The sequence below is a fragment of the Pundamilia nyererei genome, unplaced genomic scaffold (genome assembly GCF_000239375.1).
Source record: "Pundamilia nyererei isolate P.nyererei 1_Seehausen unplaced genomic scaffold, PunNye1.0 scaffold00047, whole genome shotgun sequence".
NCBI lineage: Eukaryota > Metazoa > Chordata > Actinopteri > Cichliformes > Cichlidae > Pundamilia > Pundamilia nyererei.
In genome coordinates, this window is record NW_005187448.1 from 2,263,360 (window position 1) to 2,279,167 (window position 15,808).

A 15,808-nucleotide genomic window follows, 5' to 3' on the forward strand; every position below is an offset into this window, starting at 1 on the left:
GTGTGTGTGTGTGTGTGTGTGTGTTTCTTTGCTTGCAACTGAAGCACTAGCTGAAGCAGCTGACATCACTGTAGCAGCACACAGGAGCTGGAGGGCCAAGCAGGCCGGCTTTCAGCCAGGCTACCTTTCTTACCCTCTCCTAGGAGTGGGAAATACTGTCATTAATCTTCTTTTCAGCTGGAGGGGGGCAGAATAAACAGTGGTGGTTGAGGAAAGAAGAGTCACATGTTAGCCGGAAAAACCAACACCAAACAAGTTAGTCTCATGGAACAAGGCAGTGCTGATAAAATAAAACAGTCTGCTAGCCAAACCTCTTTAGATTCAGTCCGTTGGTATCGGATAATTTGAAAGAAATATGGCATAATAACGCAAAAGCCTACTGTGTCATGCATGATGTCCTACACGTGATCACAGTCAGGACTGTACTGCAAGCGTGTCAACATATTTTACACACAAACATATTGACACTCAATGCAACTTTCTCAGCTCCAGGCAAAGAGGTTTGGCTGACTCCTATCACCAGACACCTGATAGGAGTCTTCTCAACACAAACAACCAGTGACGGCCCGAGTTAGTCATCAGTAGTCATAGTTGAGGGTGGGGTGGGATGACAGAAATCATGCTGCATGCACATGGAGGTAGTGGTAGTGGGTTGCGAGGGAGGGTGGGGGGTTCAAAATGCGTATGAGAGAAACCTGGTCAACCTTGGCATTAAAGGGGAAGGGCTAGCAGTTGGCGTCGTCACAGAGGTTGGCTTCACAGAAGAAACGTGAGCCGCGTTTAGCAGTGCGGGCCGTGAAGGGCACGCTCTTCAGTACTGGGGGGAGGAGGCAGAGGAAGAGAAAACATGTCACACCTGAAACACTGCCCTAAGGGGGAGGGGCAAACCTTGTGAAAGCCTAACGTTCTTAATAAGGTTAAGGACATGTCCTGAAAGCCGTCCACTGGATAAAACACAGTTAGAGCTCTGATAGTAGTGACACACAATTATTCCTATTATTAACACTAAAGTATAATGAAGCAACATTCATATTATTTACACTTTAGACAGTTATTAATGATCATCACAAAAACATCAGTTAGGTTATGTGCTACGCTGAGGCTGTAGATGCAGGGTTTTCTCCCAATAAAGGCTTAAAATACGTAGGTGTGGTGTAAGATGATTTAACTTTGGCATCTCCAAAAATTAAATGTAGGAAACGAAATTGCACACTGCCCAATCACTGTCCGCTCTTTGCAAACAGAATATTCTGCTATTCTGCTCGTGTGCAGTTTATATCCATGTCTGTCCAGACTGGTATAGTACGAGCAGTGAAGACAGGCACCTACCTACCTCCCAATCTCCACTTCTGTCTTACGACATTCAAACAGTGGGCAAAAAAGTATGTTTGCCCAACATTATAATGTTGCTCAATCACAGCTAAGTTAACCTTTTGATCTTTTGGATACAACATGTCATCATTTTATCATTTTTCCTCCAATTTTGTCATAGTTAGACTTTAGTTTTGAGCAAAAATTTCGTTATGAGGTCACGGCGATCTTTGAAATTATAGTACAAGTGACTTTTTTGTGCCAGATTAGAAGAAATTAAAGAGGTATGGAGGTATAGAAAGCCAAAAACATGATCCCTCCAGGAACAGCTGCTTGAGGCTGTCGTGGATCCTAATTATTAGTACCTCAATTTACTTCTTGAGACCTGGCCTTTCTGAAAAAACACACACTTTGACACCCAGCAGCATTTCCCCTAACAGACTAGACAGCATGGCATGGAACAACGCTTGCTATTTGCTGTGCTCCAGATGTGCTGGTGTCTGAAGCACGTAGCACAAGGTGCACTTCAAAGGAGCTGAGCAGTCGATGACCACAGTCATCCTCAGCCTGGGAACACCGGGGCTGCTGGCACGCACATGGGTTCTTTTAACAGTCCTGTCTGGCCCACCTGTGATAATGTCTTCAATAGTGCCATCCTTGCCCTCGTACACAGGCCGGTGGTCTTTGGCTTGCCGCCTGCGCAGCTCTGCGATCAGCTCCTGCTGCTGGTGCCTCTTCTTCTGGGCCTGAACCTGAACCAGTGGAAAGGATATTTGTTCGTTTTCACTGTGATTCTTGGCCTACGAAAAAGCTTTATTTAGCACTGAGTAAATACGTGATAGAGTTCATCCAGCGGGGCTGCACCTTAGGGTCATGCTGCTTCGCCTCCTGAGCCAGTAACTTTTCTCTCATTGCTTCCTCTTGCTTTTTCCTCTGTTCATTTTCTTCCACTGCATCCTGTTGAGAAGAGAAATAGATGACACATCTGTGACAAGAAACTTCAGTGGAAATAAATCCAACAACGTGCTTTTGTGTGGCCATGTGAAGCAAAGAAAAAACAGTTGAAAAGCTGGGCATAAACAGGAAAGCCACGCTTTACTAAACATGACCAGGACCACGCACGCGCTTAAATGAACAGTTTGACATACGGAGAAAGATAAACAAAGGGATCAATAAGTATGGTAAATATGACACTTTAGATAATTATAAATCAGCCAAGCTGGGCAGAAATATTAAAAACAAGGCAACAGCTTCCCTGACTTGAATCAAAATGAACAAAATCTGACAATGTGTTTTGTTTTGTTTTTTTTTAAACCAGATAATGTGAGCTGATCTGCTGTGGATGACAGAAACAATAGTTTCTCTCCAAGAACACAAAGAATCTCAGCGATAACTTGTTCCTAGGCCACTAAGAAAAAGCAGGTGATTTCACAGTTAGCAACAAATTATTTAAAGATACTCTTTCTTCTTTAACGTCTTTAACTGACTGACAGTAAGCTCTACAGGACACAGAACATTTTCAGCCCATTTTCTTCCAGTTTTTCTCGTGTTAATTTGAAGTTTGGGCTTGAAATTGTAACCTTCTCTTTCTCGTTAGTTTGTTTAGTATTGTGGCTTTACGGCAACTCCTGGCTGTTCTGTTTATTTTGGCTCTCACTTAAGTTAAATTAAAGCTTCTATGTCTGACAATAAGAGGCCTTAAAAACTGTAGAAAACTATATTCTATTACTCGAGGCAACAAGTGTTTGTTAAACAGTTCCTTTAGAGCACATGCGCACACTCAAACAGACACATGAAATCCTTGTGTTGCACATTTCCTTGAGCAGATCCCATAAATCTAGATGGAGAACAATCTCAGGATGCGTGCTGTGTGTTGGGGCAGGGCGAGGCAGTCCGGAGGTAAAGGGGGGGGGGGACGAGTCTAAACACCACAGCTGCAGCTTCTAAAGTCAGACCCAGCTGGCCTTTCCTGTTATTTGGCCTGGGAGTATACGCCACGTCCTGTGCCACAAAAGCAGCCAAAGCTCTGCCCCGCTCTGCTCTCAGCAAGGCTGACAGCAAACCAGGGAACTTCCCAAATGACCAGCTGAGGAAGTGAGGAAAGCTACAGAGATGTAGCTTCTGCTTGGCGTCCTCACCTTGTACGCCTTGATGAAGCGCACGAACACAGGGAAGAACACGGAGGGTGGAGCCGTCTTGGCACTTTCTCCAAAGTAGCTCACCACACTGTTAAAGGCTTCCTGGAATTGGGAAAGAGAATGTTTGTAAACACTGTCGAGTTAGTGGCTGCGCATCAGATGTCAGTGAGATGAATGAACGAGAAAGGTTTCATTTTCATTTGTTCCAGCGGATAATTTGAGGTTTTGGAGGTGAAGACGCTGTCGGATACCTCTGCCATCTTGGCGTCCTTCTGTAGCTTGTCCAGCTGTGAGTCACTAGCCTGGACAAAACCTTTCAGGACTGAGTGGTCGTGGAGACTGCACTCTCTCCGGATGAGGTCCATGCCTTTCCCCAGCTCTCGAACATCCAGTAGGACATTTTCCAGAGACACTTTGCACGCAGACATCAGAGCATATTTTAAGTATATTACGTAGCGTTTTATCCAGATGTTAACACCTGACCTTTCTGTGAAAATACTGCGTCTCCACGAGGTTGCTGACAGAGTTTGGTGCACGCTCACCTGCTGCAGCTTTGTCCACAAAGTGCAATTCATTGTAGAAGTTGGTCAGTTCAGGGTACTTCTCTTTCACAATAAGAGCTATGTAGTGGAGCAATGTCATCTTTCTGTCTGTAGACTTAGTGTCCAGAAGCTGTGTAAAAAACATTGTTAGGAAAAGCAATTTAATAATAAACTCTGCAGCACACTTTTGTGCTGACTGGAATTCCAGTAAACTTCACTACTGATTACTCACCAGATCAAGGCTTTGTAATTTGAAACCATAAACGCAGCCTCGTTTGCTGCTGTTCATGTAGTTTCCTAGGGCTAAGATGATCTACGAGTAAACCAAAAGCACCGAGTGAATATATGCATTAAAAAATACAAACGCTGCTGCTGTGAAAGTCAACAAACACATCTCACTTCAAGCATCCTCTTGAGCTTTGGTGCCGACTTGATTGAGCCAGAAGCAGCAATGATGGCGTTGAGCTGTGGCGTGAGCATGCTCACGTTGTCGGCAAAGTTTCCAACAAAGGTGATAATGTTCATTCTCTGCGTCAGCCTCTCGATCTTGCTGAATAACAACATGAAGCGATCCTCCTCTGCTAACTGATCCAGCGGACGCCGCTCGCGCTCGTACTGACGCATCACCTTCACTTCTGCCTCGGTGGGCAGGAAACGCATCAGGCACTCCACAAAGTCGACAGGTAAGGCCTTGAGGTCAAACCTGAGTGAAGATAACACGTTACCTGTAACTTGTTCCACAGAAAATTATGTAAGTATGTAAAGTTTACGTAAAAGACAGGTGCATACTTCTCTATGGCTTTGCAGATCTCTTCTGTTGTCTTGTTAGCCTTTCGCAGTGTGATGGCTAAGTTCTTGGAGCGATTGGCGTCCAGAAGTGTGACTCTGTTTGCCACCTTATTGGCTACTTTGCTCTTTGTGCAGGAAAGATCCACAACTGGACCCTGGGCTCTCGTCTTAAATAGCTCCTCAAACCTCTCCAGCTCCAGCTCCTGCATGTGAATAACAACTCAACTTTTACTTGCTCTAAATTGATGTTAAAAGTCCTGAACACATAAGTGTTATGGTGTTGGTATGAAGCTGGTTATTTCGCGACACACTGCTCTTATCATTTAAGTTTAGTTTTGCTTTACTTTTTCCTCTTATTAAGGTTTGAACTCAACTGGAAGAGACTAGAGAAACCTGAGCTTTTGACTATGGAAAAGTTTTACTGAGATTAATACTAATTTACCATAAATTCAAATTTGACACATATTAACCAAGACCTACATCTTAACATGAAAGAGGTTTTATCTTCTTGATTTACCTCTAGCACACGTTCATCATCGATCTCGTTGAAGACTGTGCCATTGATCTGATTGGGCTTCAAGGCCGTCCAGTTAAACACAGGCAAGCGGAACTTGGTCTTTATAGGCTTCTTGATCCTGATAGCTGTGGTGAAGAAAGTGTTCGTTGAATTCAGAATGAACGGTACTTATATACCACTTTTCAACGCGAAGCTTTATTCAGCCACTCACACACATTCATACAACCATCTTTTTCTATGGCTAAGTGATTTTCGCCTATCGTTCACACACTTATACTCCGACGGATGCATCTTAGAGTTCTGGACACTTCAGCGCACAGACTAGAGGAGCCAGGGATCAACCTACCGACCTTCAGATTAGTAATCCACTCTACCTCCTGCCACCCACAATCCTCTGATCTAGTCAACCTTGAACATCAAAATCGAAGGCAAAGACAACCAAGTTTAATTTTGTGTGCACGCTCACCTGACAGACCTACGCTCAAGATGACAGAGGGGGAAGCTTCTGGCAGAGGAGGAGCAAGGGGAGGAGGTGGTGGTGGTGGGACTGGCGCAGTGTGTCCTGTAATTAATGCAGAAGAGTATTTTTATTGCATGTTTAGCAACAGCTTCGTGTTCTACGTGAGCTGCCACCTCGGCCTGACAATCGCTGAAAACTGATTTTTAAAGTTAGTGAAACCTGATAAAGTCTAGTTTGGATAAAAGGCTGGAAAGTGCTCCAACAGTCAGTGCGGCCTTTCCGGAGACAAAGGAAACCAGCCTTATGTTTCCCTTTCCTGTCTGGCTTAGAAGAACACTGCTGTGACCCATCACTTGGTTTGGCACGAATGAACAAATATAGGGAACTGAAAATAAATCTGCTCTGAGGGTCCACAGATGAGAAAGTCAACTTTCACATACATATACATGAATCACTAGACTGCGAGTCACAGTGTTGTCATCACCTGAAGCAGATGGCAGGGGAGGGGGAGGGGGAGGAGGCGGTGGAGGCGGAGGTGCTTCGCTGGCTGGTGGTAAACTTGTGTCGGGTCCTCCTAGTTCTGTCAGCCCTGCCGTTGAACCCAAAGACAGCTTTCCGATGTTTCCCAAGGGTATCCCGGCACTGCCGACGCCCAGCGGCTCGATGGCGATGTCTCCATCAGGTTTCTTGTGCAAGCGGATGGTGCCCTGCTGTTCGAGCTCCAGCAGACGCTTCTCAATGTTGAAGTGCCTCTGAAATGCAGCATCCTTCTCCTTGATCATCCTCCTCAGGGTGTTAACCTGAGTGCTGGTTGACTCGTTTGTCTCCTGAGCAGTCACCAGGGGGTGATAAAGAGCATAATGCACAGTGACTCCACAAGCTAAACAAACATCCTGTCTCTTTGTGACCTAATTTGCTAATACAGCAATTTAGCCACAAGCATATGAACCTGATCTCTGCTAACAGGCACGGAATCTGAAGCCTTTATGATGCGAGGAGAGCAAGAAATATCACGTCGATAGGACTGTGGCTTACCCGTATTACGTTCAGCTCCTTATCTTTCTGAATGAGCAGCTTCTCCAGATCGGCTACTTTCATCATTGTTTCATTCTCAACCTCCAGAAGCTTCTCAGTCACCTAGAAGAGAAGATGGAGCAACACTGAGATGAGAGAAGGAAAGAATTGATCCACACAGTGGGCATCTTTCCCAGCTCCACTTCCCCATCCCTCCTCCCCATACACTGCATCATCACTAAGAAATAAGATACAGCGAGCAGCATGATGCAGCAATAACATGACACAGCTCTCAGTTTTGATTTTACATTACACATCTTTGCTTAGGAATTCAGAGAGAATCTTCACCCTCTTCCTCCCCCATCATTTCTGACCTCTGAGAGCAGAGTTTGTTTTCAAATTCCAAGAATGATGTCAGGGGCTGCCTACGACCTTTCCATGTGAAGAAGGTCTTTGCAAAGCAGCGTGGGATACAAAGGCAATAGCCCAGAAAGACCGAGCCAACACGAGAACAATAATAAGATTGTTTCACGCACTCCATTTTCCAGCATTCCCCACCCAATTATTATCCTGAACCACTTGTGAAGTGCAAACACCGAGTAGATTTCTAATTGCCATGTAGAAACAGCCAACTTAAGTACATAGCTGGTGAACCACAACAATCTCATAAATGTGTATAGAGAGCAGTGTTGGTGGTCCAGACTGGGTGGTGCACTTACGTGGGACAGGTGCTCCTCCAGTTCCTCCACCTTCTCCAGCGCTGCATTCTTGGTTTCGGCATCTTCTAGCAGGCCACCCACATCAAATACGTTATCAAGGTAAGCCTGGATCTGAACCGACAGCTTGTCGCTCTCCGTGTGTTTAGATTTCTGGCACGAGAGAGAATAAATTCAACATTAGTGACACTCCGCGAATAGTCTCCACGTGGACAATGAGAGCGATTGGCCCAGTTTAAGCACAACATTATTTCTTTACCTCCAGGAAGTCATCTAGTCCCAGTTTGGTGAATTCATACTGCAGATGCACTCTGAAGTTCATGTCTTCAACTGAGTGGACCACAATGTTGATGAACTGCATGCAAGCAACCTGGAGAACAAATGCAAACACCAGCTCATTAATATTCTTTATATACTTGATACGTATAATCTGTATCAGGATATTTTATCTTAAAACTGACATATAGTCCACTGGATTTTGCATTTGCACCTTGTATAAAAGTGTGTTTTCCTTTATGCAGATAATAATAAAAAATACCTTTGGCATTTGAGCCAGACATTTTTATTTGTACTGATGGATGTACTCTCACACAAAAAAGACACATCTGTATGTAACTAAACGCTTGTCTTACCATGAAGTCAATGTTTCCCTCTTCACTGCGGAAGTAATCCATCAGTCTCTCGAAGCGATGCTTCTCTTTGCAAACCTGAAACATACGAGGTGAAGCAAAATAAAGATTTTTTTCTCTGGTTTACAAAGTAGAACAAAAACTTTGTCCGATGTAGACAAAAAATAAGAGACCCGAGAAAGGACGTTTTTATTGAATGTCAAAGTGGTACCTTAGGGAAATATTACCTATATTTATCACCTAAAATCAACCATACTACATGTTTTTTTTTGTCCATGGCACTTTACAAATTATTTATTTATTAATTAAGAAAAAAATCATGCCTTTGGAGCAAACCACAATGCTGAGGTGTTCATGAAGTATGCAGCAAAATCAATGAAGCCAATGGCTTCATAATGTTGTGCTGTGGACATAACAAATATCTGATAAACTGCTGCTTTCACTGATGTGTTACAGCTCTATCAACAAAAGCATAATCAGGGTAAATCAACTATTTCTTTTATTCTGTTTTTCTACTTGCAAACAACATAATCTCACTGTTTGACTTACGTTGTTTCTTAAGTTGATGAAATAAAAATCCTTTTCCTTGCACACAAACACTGTAGCTGTGGATCTAAAATTTGACGACCAGTACAGCTGCTATGATTTTTCTCTGAGCTTTATAGAACAGCATTCTCTTATTTGGCACCTCAGTCATAGAATAACAGTCAGAGCACATTACAGCTGAATGCTTTTTTTTCTTGGGAGAGTTCAGAGCTCTCATAAAGACTTCTGCAAATGAACAGCAACTGCTATCGATCTTGGCCAGGTCCACCTTGACAAAGAGATGTTAATCTCAAGAGAATTCCTGGTTAAATAAAGGTTGAATAAATGAAATGAATAAAAACATAGAATGAATAGCAAACGTGACCTTCTCCCTGTGAGATCTCAGACACCTGTCACTTTGTGTTAATGCATCATTTTGGAAAAACAGCAGTACTATGTTGTTTCCACTAGAGAGTTGATTAGCTCTTGGGTCTCGCTGAGGCTTTGGACTGTAAGGCATTTTGTCTGGTTCCGGAGTTTAGGTGACTGTACGAGCAAAAAGCAAAAAGGCTAAGCAAATCTTTCTGGTTCACTGGCTCCCACTGGGAAGTGATCCTCTGATTATTGTTCAAGGTTACTTAACATCTGATGTCTTAATGAGTCCAATAATCTCAGACACGCCACCATAGAGCTTTGCTTGCAACCTCAGATAGATAAAATCTCTCAGAGCTTCTCAGTTTTCGGCCCGCTACACTTGACCTTTATGCCTTTATGCACGCCAGTGATGTGGGAAATTAGGGCAATTATATTGATGTTACTTAAATTTTGATTAGTATATTCAGACATAGCTAGGCCAGCGATATGTTACAACTTAATCCTGAACATAACAACTTGAGAGCTTGTTAAAAATTCATTAAAAAGTTGCAATAGGCACCTCTTTGAAGTTGTCAAATGCTGAAAGGATGATCTCATGACCTCCTCGGACAAGACAAACAGCAGCCAGCAGCTCAAGGACCAAAGCTTTTGTCCTGAAAATGCACCAAACTTTCATCAATACAACTACATTTTTTTAAAAAGTACAGTTTTATATGTTCTATCACAAAATTCAAGCATCCTCAAAATTGGTGTGGATATTAACATACAGGGCCCAAAAGTCATAATCTGCATTAATGTCTGAAGCTTTGGTGGGTGTTTCCATGGTTTTTACGTGTTTACCCTCATAGACTTTATTATGAAGTAATCAGTCTCAGTGGTTTACCACAAATCTCCCTTTAGAAAACATTCCCTTAACGACCCGTGTATACACCTCTGATCCTCGACTTCAGAGAGAAGCAGAGGCCCACGGAGAAGCATATCGTATGAATTGGCTGCAGGGTTTCCCCTTTTGTTTGGCCCGGCCCTGCTTTTATGGAGGAGGGGTCCTGAGTTCTTACCGTGGGTTCTTATTGTTCAAGCTGAGAGCAATTTCATTGACTGCATGTGCATGAGACATGACCATATTGAAACCGTACTGCATGGAGAGAGACAGAGAGACAGAGAGGATGTGGTCAGAAAACCTGCATAAAGGTTCAGCACTTGACTGCACAGGAAGCATATCATGCTCCAAGTTTATGAGACATATCTGATTGTGGGTCGTAGGTGGTTCCTGGTACCTGGTAGTTCATGATTGCTCTCAGGCACATGATGCACACATGCACATCATCCTTTTGACTCACGAGGCGGGAGTTCTTGATGGTTTTGCTATTCGCGACTGAGCCGTAGCTGCAACAGATTCAGCACATTAAAGCAAATTCAGCAATGAAATTCATGTTCTGGCTACTATTCTGTTAGTCAAACAGAGCTCTGAAGTGTATCTACTATTTTCTATGATTTTTGTTTTAAGTGTGTCGCAGCGAGAGACAGAAAGAGAAAATTACAGAGAATGAGGTCTGACAGAAAAAAACTTAGATGGCTTTTGAGGTTACAGATGCATTATGGGAAATGCCTGGTTTCCTTGTTGCTGTTAACAGACCGAATTCTGTTCACAGACTGCTATTATGTAACTGTATTGCACAGTCATTTCATGGTAACTGTTCGGGTAAGGTTTATGATCGGGATAACCATACATCAAGAATATGTTTTTTTTTCATACTTTGTTACAAATGTGGGCGGAAAAACTTTTTATACCTTCTACCAATAACAGTTCAGCAGTAATTTATCTGACAATATATTTATATAATATTTATAAGTCTAGAGTCTGTCCTTGTGGACTATTTTTGTGCACCCTTATATAATATCTGTTTTTCCGATCAGACTTTACACCCTATCTGTCTTTAAGTCATGTCTCTACAGTGGTGAAGAGGAGAATCACAACTGTCCAACATATGTTGCTGCTCACAGCTGGATCTCATCTGTGGACAGTGCAGATGCACATCTGGGCAGATGAAGGAGAACGGTTAACAAAGAGAGACAGATAGCACTAAAGGTCAGAGACTTTTTAACAAACCAGGACTAAGACAATGGGCTTGCATGCAAATATAGCATTCAAGGTTAGCAGAGCAAGGCAGTAACAGAGGAAGCTAATAGCGGGAAGCTTGCTTAGCAATACGTACCGAAGAACAGACTGGCGGGCAGAGCGCACCAGAGTGTTGCAGAAGGGTTGGGCGTTCGTATGGTGCAGATCCTCTATGGACCTGCTCCAAGATTTAGACTTGTCCAAGAAGCTATCCTCCCAATTTTCCAGCCCCTCAAAATCCAACCTGGGCCATAGACAAACAGAGAAGCCAACACAGAGGCACAGGGGTGTAGATGAGAGGCATGGGGGAGGTTAGGTTTGCAAGGCAGCTTAGTAGAGAGCCAGGCATTATCACAAGAACTGTCATCAAGCTGCACGATAAAGCTCAGCACACAGATTCTGTCCCAAAGTATAGCTCAGCACTCAACCAGGTAGCATCCGTCCAGAAATGCATTCACGTTACAAAGTATGCAACAAGACACAGGAAATACATCCAATGAATGCAATGTACTAATATCACAGGCTCTAAAAGACTCAGCAGCTGGATTCACAGCCCAACCCAGTTCCTAAGGAAAGGTTTGGTCAAGAGGTGTGTGTGTGTGTGTGTGTGTGTGTGTGTGTGTGTGTGTGTGTGTGTGTGTGTGTACTTACATGACTGCACACTGAGCAAAGGAGAGGTATTCAACAAGGACATCAAGACCTCTGTTTTCATCATTGAGGAACTCCCTGACCCACCTGTGACGCATGAAAGCAGAGAGAGGTTAGCGGGGCGCCAGATCCAGAGCACACCCTTATCCTTTCGGACAGCCCGTTACCGACTAACAGAGAGAGAGAGACATAAAGAAAACTAGGATTCTTCTTATTCTGAAGCCTTCTCATAAATCCTTTTGTACTTAAAGAACTGGTTTAGAACAACTCAGGTCTAGTTTTGGCTTTTCTGCTGATCAATTGTAATACCAGTTATTTGTCCTTTTGGGTTTGCTTTGTTTTGCTTTTCTTTTTTAATTTATAAAAAGAACAAATAATAACTGAAATAAGCACAGCTAGCAGAGCACGTGACAGAAGAATGAACTTTAAAATGCTGAGGGAACATTTATCACTGTACTGTGTGACGTGGAATCACAATAGCAACTGATAAAACAGATGTGTACAGATGTATATAAGGAAAGGCTGTGTGATAATGTGTAACTAGATGTAGAGCCCCAGTACTTCTCTCAACCGCAACGAATATCAATGAGTTTTTAAGCAACTGTTCTAATAAATTAATAAATTACATAAGTGAAAGGAAGATTCTTTATATTGTCTTTCTTTTTCTTATTGCTATTTATTCTTTAGTGGATCTCTTTATTGTAGCTTTAAATGTAATTGTAAATCATGGATAGACTAGCAGGCAGGTTTAAACAAATTATTCATACACTGGTTCAACTTTGGCTGAACTTTTCATAGTTGTTATTTAAGTAATGCTGGAAGTTTTTAGAGGCATTTAAGCTTTCATATTCCGCTTCATTCACATCCAGCTGAATTTTCGGACACATCATGCTCCCTGTTCATCTGATTTGTAGTTATACAGATCTACCATATATCCAGGTAATGATACTTCGGTAACTATTATAGGCAACATAACTACAAAAAAATGAGACGAAAGTTGTAATAAATGAGAATTATTTGGGATGACGGCTCTTCAATAGCTCTAAAAGAAAGTGGAAAAAATTCCATGGAAAGTAAAGCAGAGCAAGGCTTCAGTTTTCCTCACTCCAGTTTTCTCCAAACAAAGGAATTCCCATTGCAGCTAGAGAAAGAATGTGGAGGGCATATGGCTAAGAGAGCTGGGCTCAGGAAGAACCCCTGACACTCAACAGTATTTAGTCTGCCTCCCCCACAGACCCCTTTACCTCCTCCCCATATTTTGAGGGAACTCCAGGGGGAGATGGATTGAGGTAAAAGGTTCTTAAAATAGTCTTGAAATGATGGCTGTGATGACAGATTGCTGGTCAGCCAATGGCAAGTTAGGCAGGAAACCAATCAGGACCCTGACAGCGGAGGGAAGGAGGAAGAGGGAAAAGGAAGAGAGGTGAGCAGAGGAGCAGAGGAAAGCGAACAAAGCAACTAGACCGGGTCCAGGAGGGAGGAGGGGGGACGAGGAGGTGGGCTTGATCATCAGCTTCCTGCCCCCCTTCCCTCGTTGCTGTGAACCCTCACTCTTTCCTCCCTGTACTTCTCTCCAACCAGTTGCTATTTCAGATTTTCTTGGCAATCTCAGGAATAACACACCAGACAGGGCTGAGGATTCAGACACACAATAAACCGGCATCTGTTACACTTAATCCCACCCACAAAAGTCTTCTGAAAATAGATCTCCTTTTCCTTTGCCTGTGAGCCTTTCTGGAAACTGCATTGAAAAGAAAAAGTCCTTTATTGATGAAGGCAAATTGTATAAGAGTTATTCACGTGGCTCAATGAAGTCCATAAAAAATGAAGGCATGTTTTACTTTGGTTCACGGATTAAGTGGCAAGTCACTGCAGCACCTCCATGACTACGGATTACAAAGATATTGTCTGCGACACTGAAGGCTACGAATCGATAAAATAGCATCCATGTGTGTGATGGATGAGGAGGAAAATGTACTGCTTTTGAGTCTGCAATGCAAAAATGTGGTTTGCTTTACTATGCGAGACTTCTGTAAACATACATGTATCCTTGTGTTTGTTCTTGTGCTTTTCACTGGGTGCAGCAATGGTCAGCCGGGCTTCCTGTCCCTCTGGCATACAACAAAGCTTCCTGCTGCCTTCTATGGGGGAGTGGACAAGGCCACACAATGGCTACCATCTGGGCATTATGAGCACCAGCTCTATGAAGTGGAGCTGCAGAGCTTGGCAGTTGGAACAATAGGAGGGGGGAATCTGGGCACCAGAAAAAGCTCTGGGTCCCTGCAGCAGCAGCAGCAGCAGCAGCAGGGACACACAATAGAATATTCTTTACTGGGCAAAACAATAATGTGGTTTCCTTGAGCTTTAGATGAATAGACCTGCATAATTCACCAGAAAAATAGAAGCTAAGACATGATTACCCAATGTGATTTGTCCTCAGTGAAATCTCCAGTTCCCTCAGGACTTTTGTAGATTCCTGCACACGCCTGCGAAACTTCTGTAAGACACGACGAATGCTGGTTATTACAGGTTACATTGAAGCTGTGCTTTCTAGGCAGTTTTCATGAGAACTTTTCAGTTCCTCAAAAACAACAATAATCCTACTCAGCAGGTTTAGTGTTGCCCTCATCTTCAGGCTGAACTGTAAAATAGAGGATGAATAAAGGAGAACCAGAGAAGTCAAACACCCTGCAACCTGACCAATGAACTTCTGATACTTTAAGCTGGTAACAGCTGATAATGCCTCAAGCAGAGATAAGGAGAAGGTGCATCAGAGCTGTCACAGAAGTTGTGTGTGTAACCTGTAAGTAGACTTTGACACGCATCAATCAGCCGGGTTCTACTTTATGATTTTTGTACGGTCCCACCTTTCGTGTTACTCCAGGATCTAAGTACCCGCGAAGCTTCTGGATGTAGGTGTGAGGAGGATTCTTCACCTGAAACCTCTCCTGAAGATACACAAAAGAGCGGCGTGATGTAAGTTGCTGCAGTCAGCCACACCAAAATGTGGACAGGTGTGTGTAGTCTTACAGCAGGTTTACTAATTAATGATACAAAGTTCACAAATTCACCTGGTCGCAGATCAGGTCCCACTTCTTCTCATTGTCATACTGTCTGAGGAGCCGGGCTTTGTCTGGAGGCAGGTTCATAGAGTTCTGGGAAACAGAAAAAAACAAATAATGTAAGCATTCGTTTCATTCATAGTGTCTTTATGAGACTCTGGCGCCATCAGCAAACTGATGACAAAGTTTTCAAGACTTATACCGTGACCTCACTTCCTGTGTTGACATTTGGCATCCTGTTGAAGGAGACGACGTGCATCTCCTTCTCACTCTTTGGTCTCAGTATTGTTCAGGCAGCACATTTCTTCATAACACAACATGCTGCTATCAGGGTACCGGCCTATTACCGGACCTGTCATCAGACTTGTTATGTAAACCAGCAACACTTGAATGCCACACAAGATGACCTGATGCAGCCGTTTTTCTGGGCTCAATTTAAACCCCATATTATGTAATCTGTATTTAGAAACTAAGCACAAATTTAGGATCTCATGTCCTCATGACCGCTTTAAAAAAATAACGCAAGCTGAATGACACTAGTGTTTGACTAATTACTTCCTCCAATGACACAAATGCTTATAAACAGAGGTTGACATGGAAATCTTAGATAGGAGGAAGTGCAACAATAAGGAGCAAACTAGTCACTGAAACCGACTGCCTCACTGATTCTCTTTGAAGAAATGTGCGATTGTTTTTGCACTCAGACCCCTCATTTCCAACAGTGTCAACAGTATCCCAAAGCTCAGCCACAAATGGCCCGTCAGCTTGACTTTTAACCTGCAGCTATAACTCAGACTGCTGTCTAAAATGCAACAGCTTGCCTTTTTAACCCATCCCACCAGGCCAGATGTGATGTTCACGCTGGCATGTTCCAGTGTGGAAAACAACACATACTTGTTTCTATGGTAGCAACTCAGTCACCAGAAGTGGTGGAAATATCGCACGAGAATATATTAAAATGAC

General features: G+C 43.1%; 1 protein-coding gene across 4 annotated transcripts in view; it reads right to left on the reverse strand.

Moving 5' to 3' along the window:
* Positions 1-6: 6 nt before the first annotated feature.
* fmnl3 (formin-like 3) overlaps positions 7-15,808 on the reverse strand; it is a 29,364-nt gene continuing 13,562 nt past the window's right edge. Inside the window, exons 2-25 of one of the 4 annotated variants that reach the window (XM_013910730.1) lie at positions 14,855-14,938; positions 14,651-14,731; positions 14,204-14,280; positions 11,787-11,870; positions 11,233-11,379; positions 10,294-10,402; positions 10,075-10,151; positions 9,576-9,669; positions 8,120-8,194; positions 7,747-7,857; positions 7,491-7,640; positions 6,793-6,894; positions 6,242-6,584; positions 5,764-5,859; positions 5,298-5,422; positions 4,781-4,983; positions 4,391-4,694; positions 4,224-4,304; positions 3,992-4,121; positions 3,701-3,861; positions 3,450-3,551; positions 2,176-2,268; positions 1,940-2,063; positions 7-177 (exon numbers count right to left, since the gene is read on the reverse strand). In XM_013910730.1, coding sequence (XP_013766184.1) covers positions 140-177; positions 1,940-2,063; positions 2,176-2,268; positions 3,450-3,551; positions 3,701-3,861; positions 3,992-4,121; positions 4,224-4,304; positions 4,391-4,694; positions 4,781-4,983; positions 5,298-5,422; positions 5,764-5,859; positions 6,242-6,584; positions 6,793-6,894; positions 7,491-7,640; positions 7,747-7,857; positions 8,120-8,194; positions 9,576-9,669; positions 10,075-10,151; positions 10,294-10,402; positions 11,233-11,379; positions 11,787-11,870; positions 14,204-14,280; positions 14,651-14,731; positions 14,855-14,938 — 2,991 coding nt within the window. In that variant the 3' untranslated portion in view covers positions 7-139. Of the gene's footprint in view, positions 2,064-2,175; positions 2,269-3,449; positions 3,552-3,700; positions 3,862-3,991; positions 4,122-4,223; positions 4,305-4,390; positions 4,695-4,780; positions 4,984-5,297; positions 5,423-5,763; positions 5,860-6,241; positions 6,585-6,792; positions 6,895-7,490; positions 7,641-7,746; positions 7,858-8,119; positions 8,195-9,575; positions 9,670-10,074; positions 10,152-10,293; positions 10,403-11,232; positions 11,380-11,786; positions 11,871-14,203; positions 14,281-14,650; positions 14,732-14,854; positions 14,939-15,808 lie in introns of all 4 variants that reach the window. The other 3 variants (XM_005732573.1, XM_005732571.1, XM_005732572.1) reach the window with 3 other exon arrangements.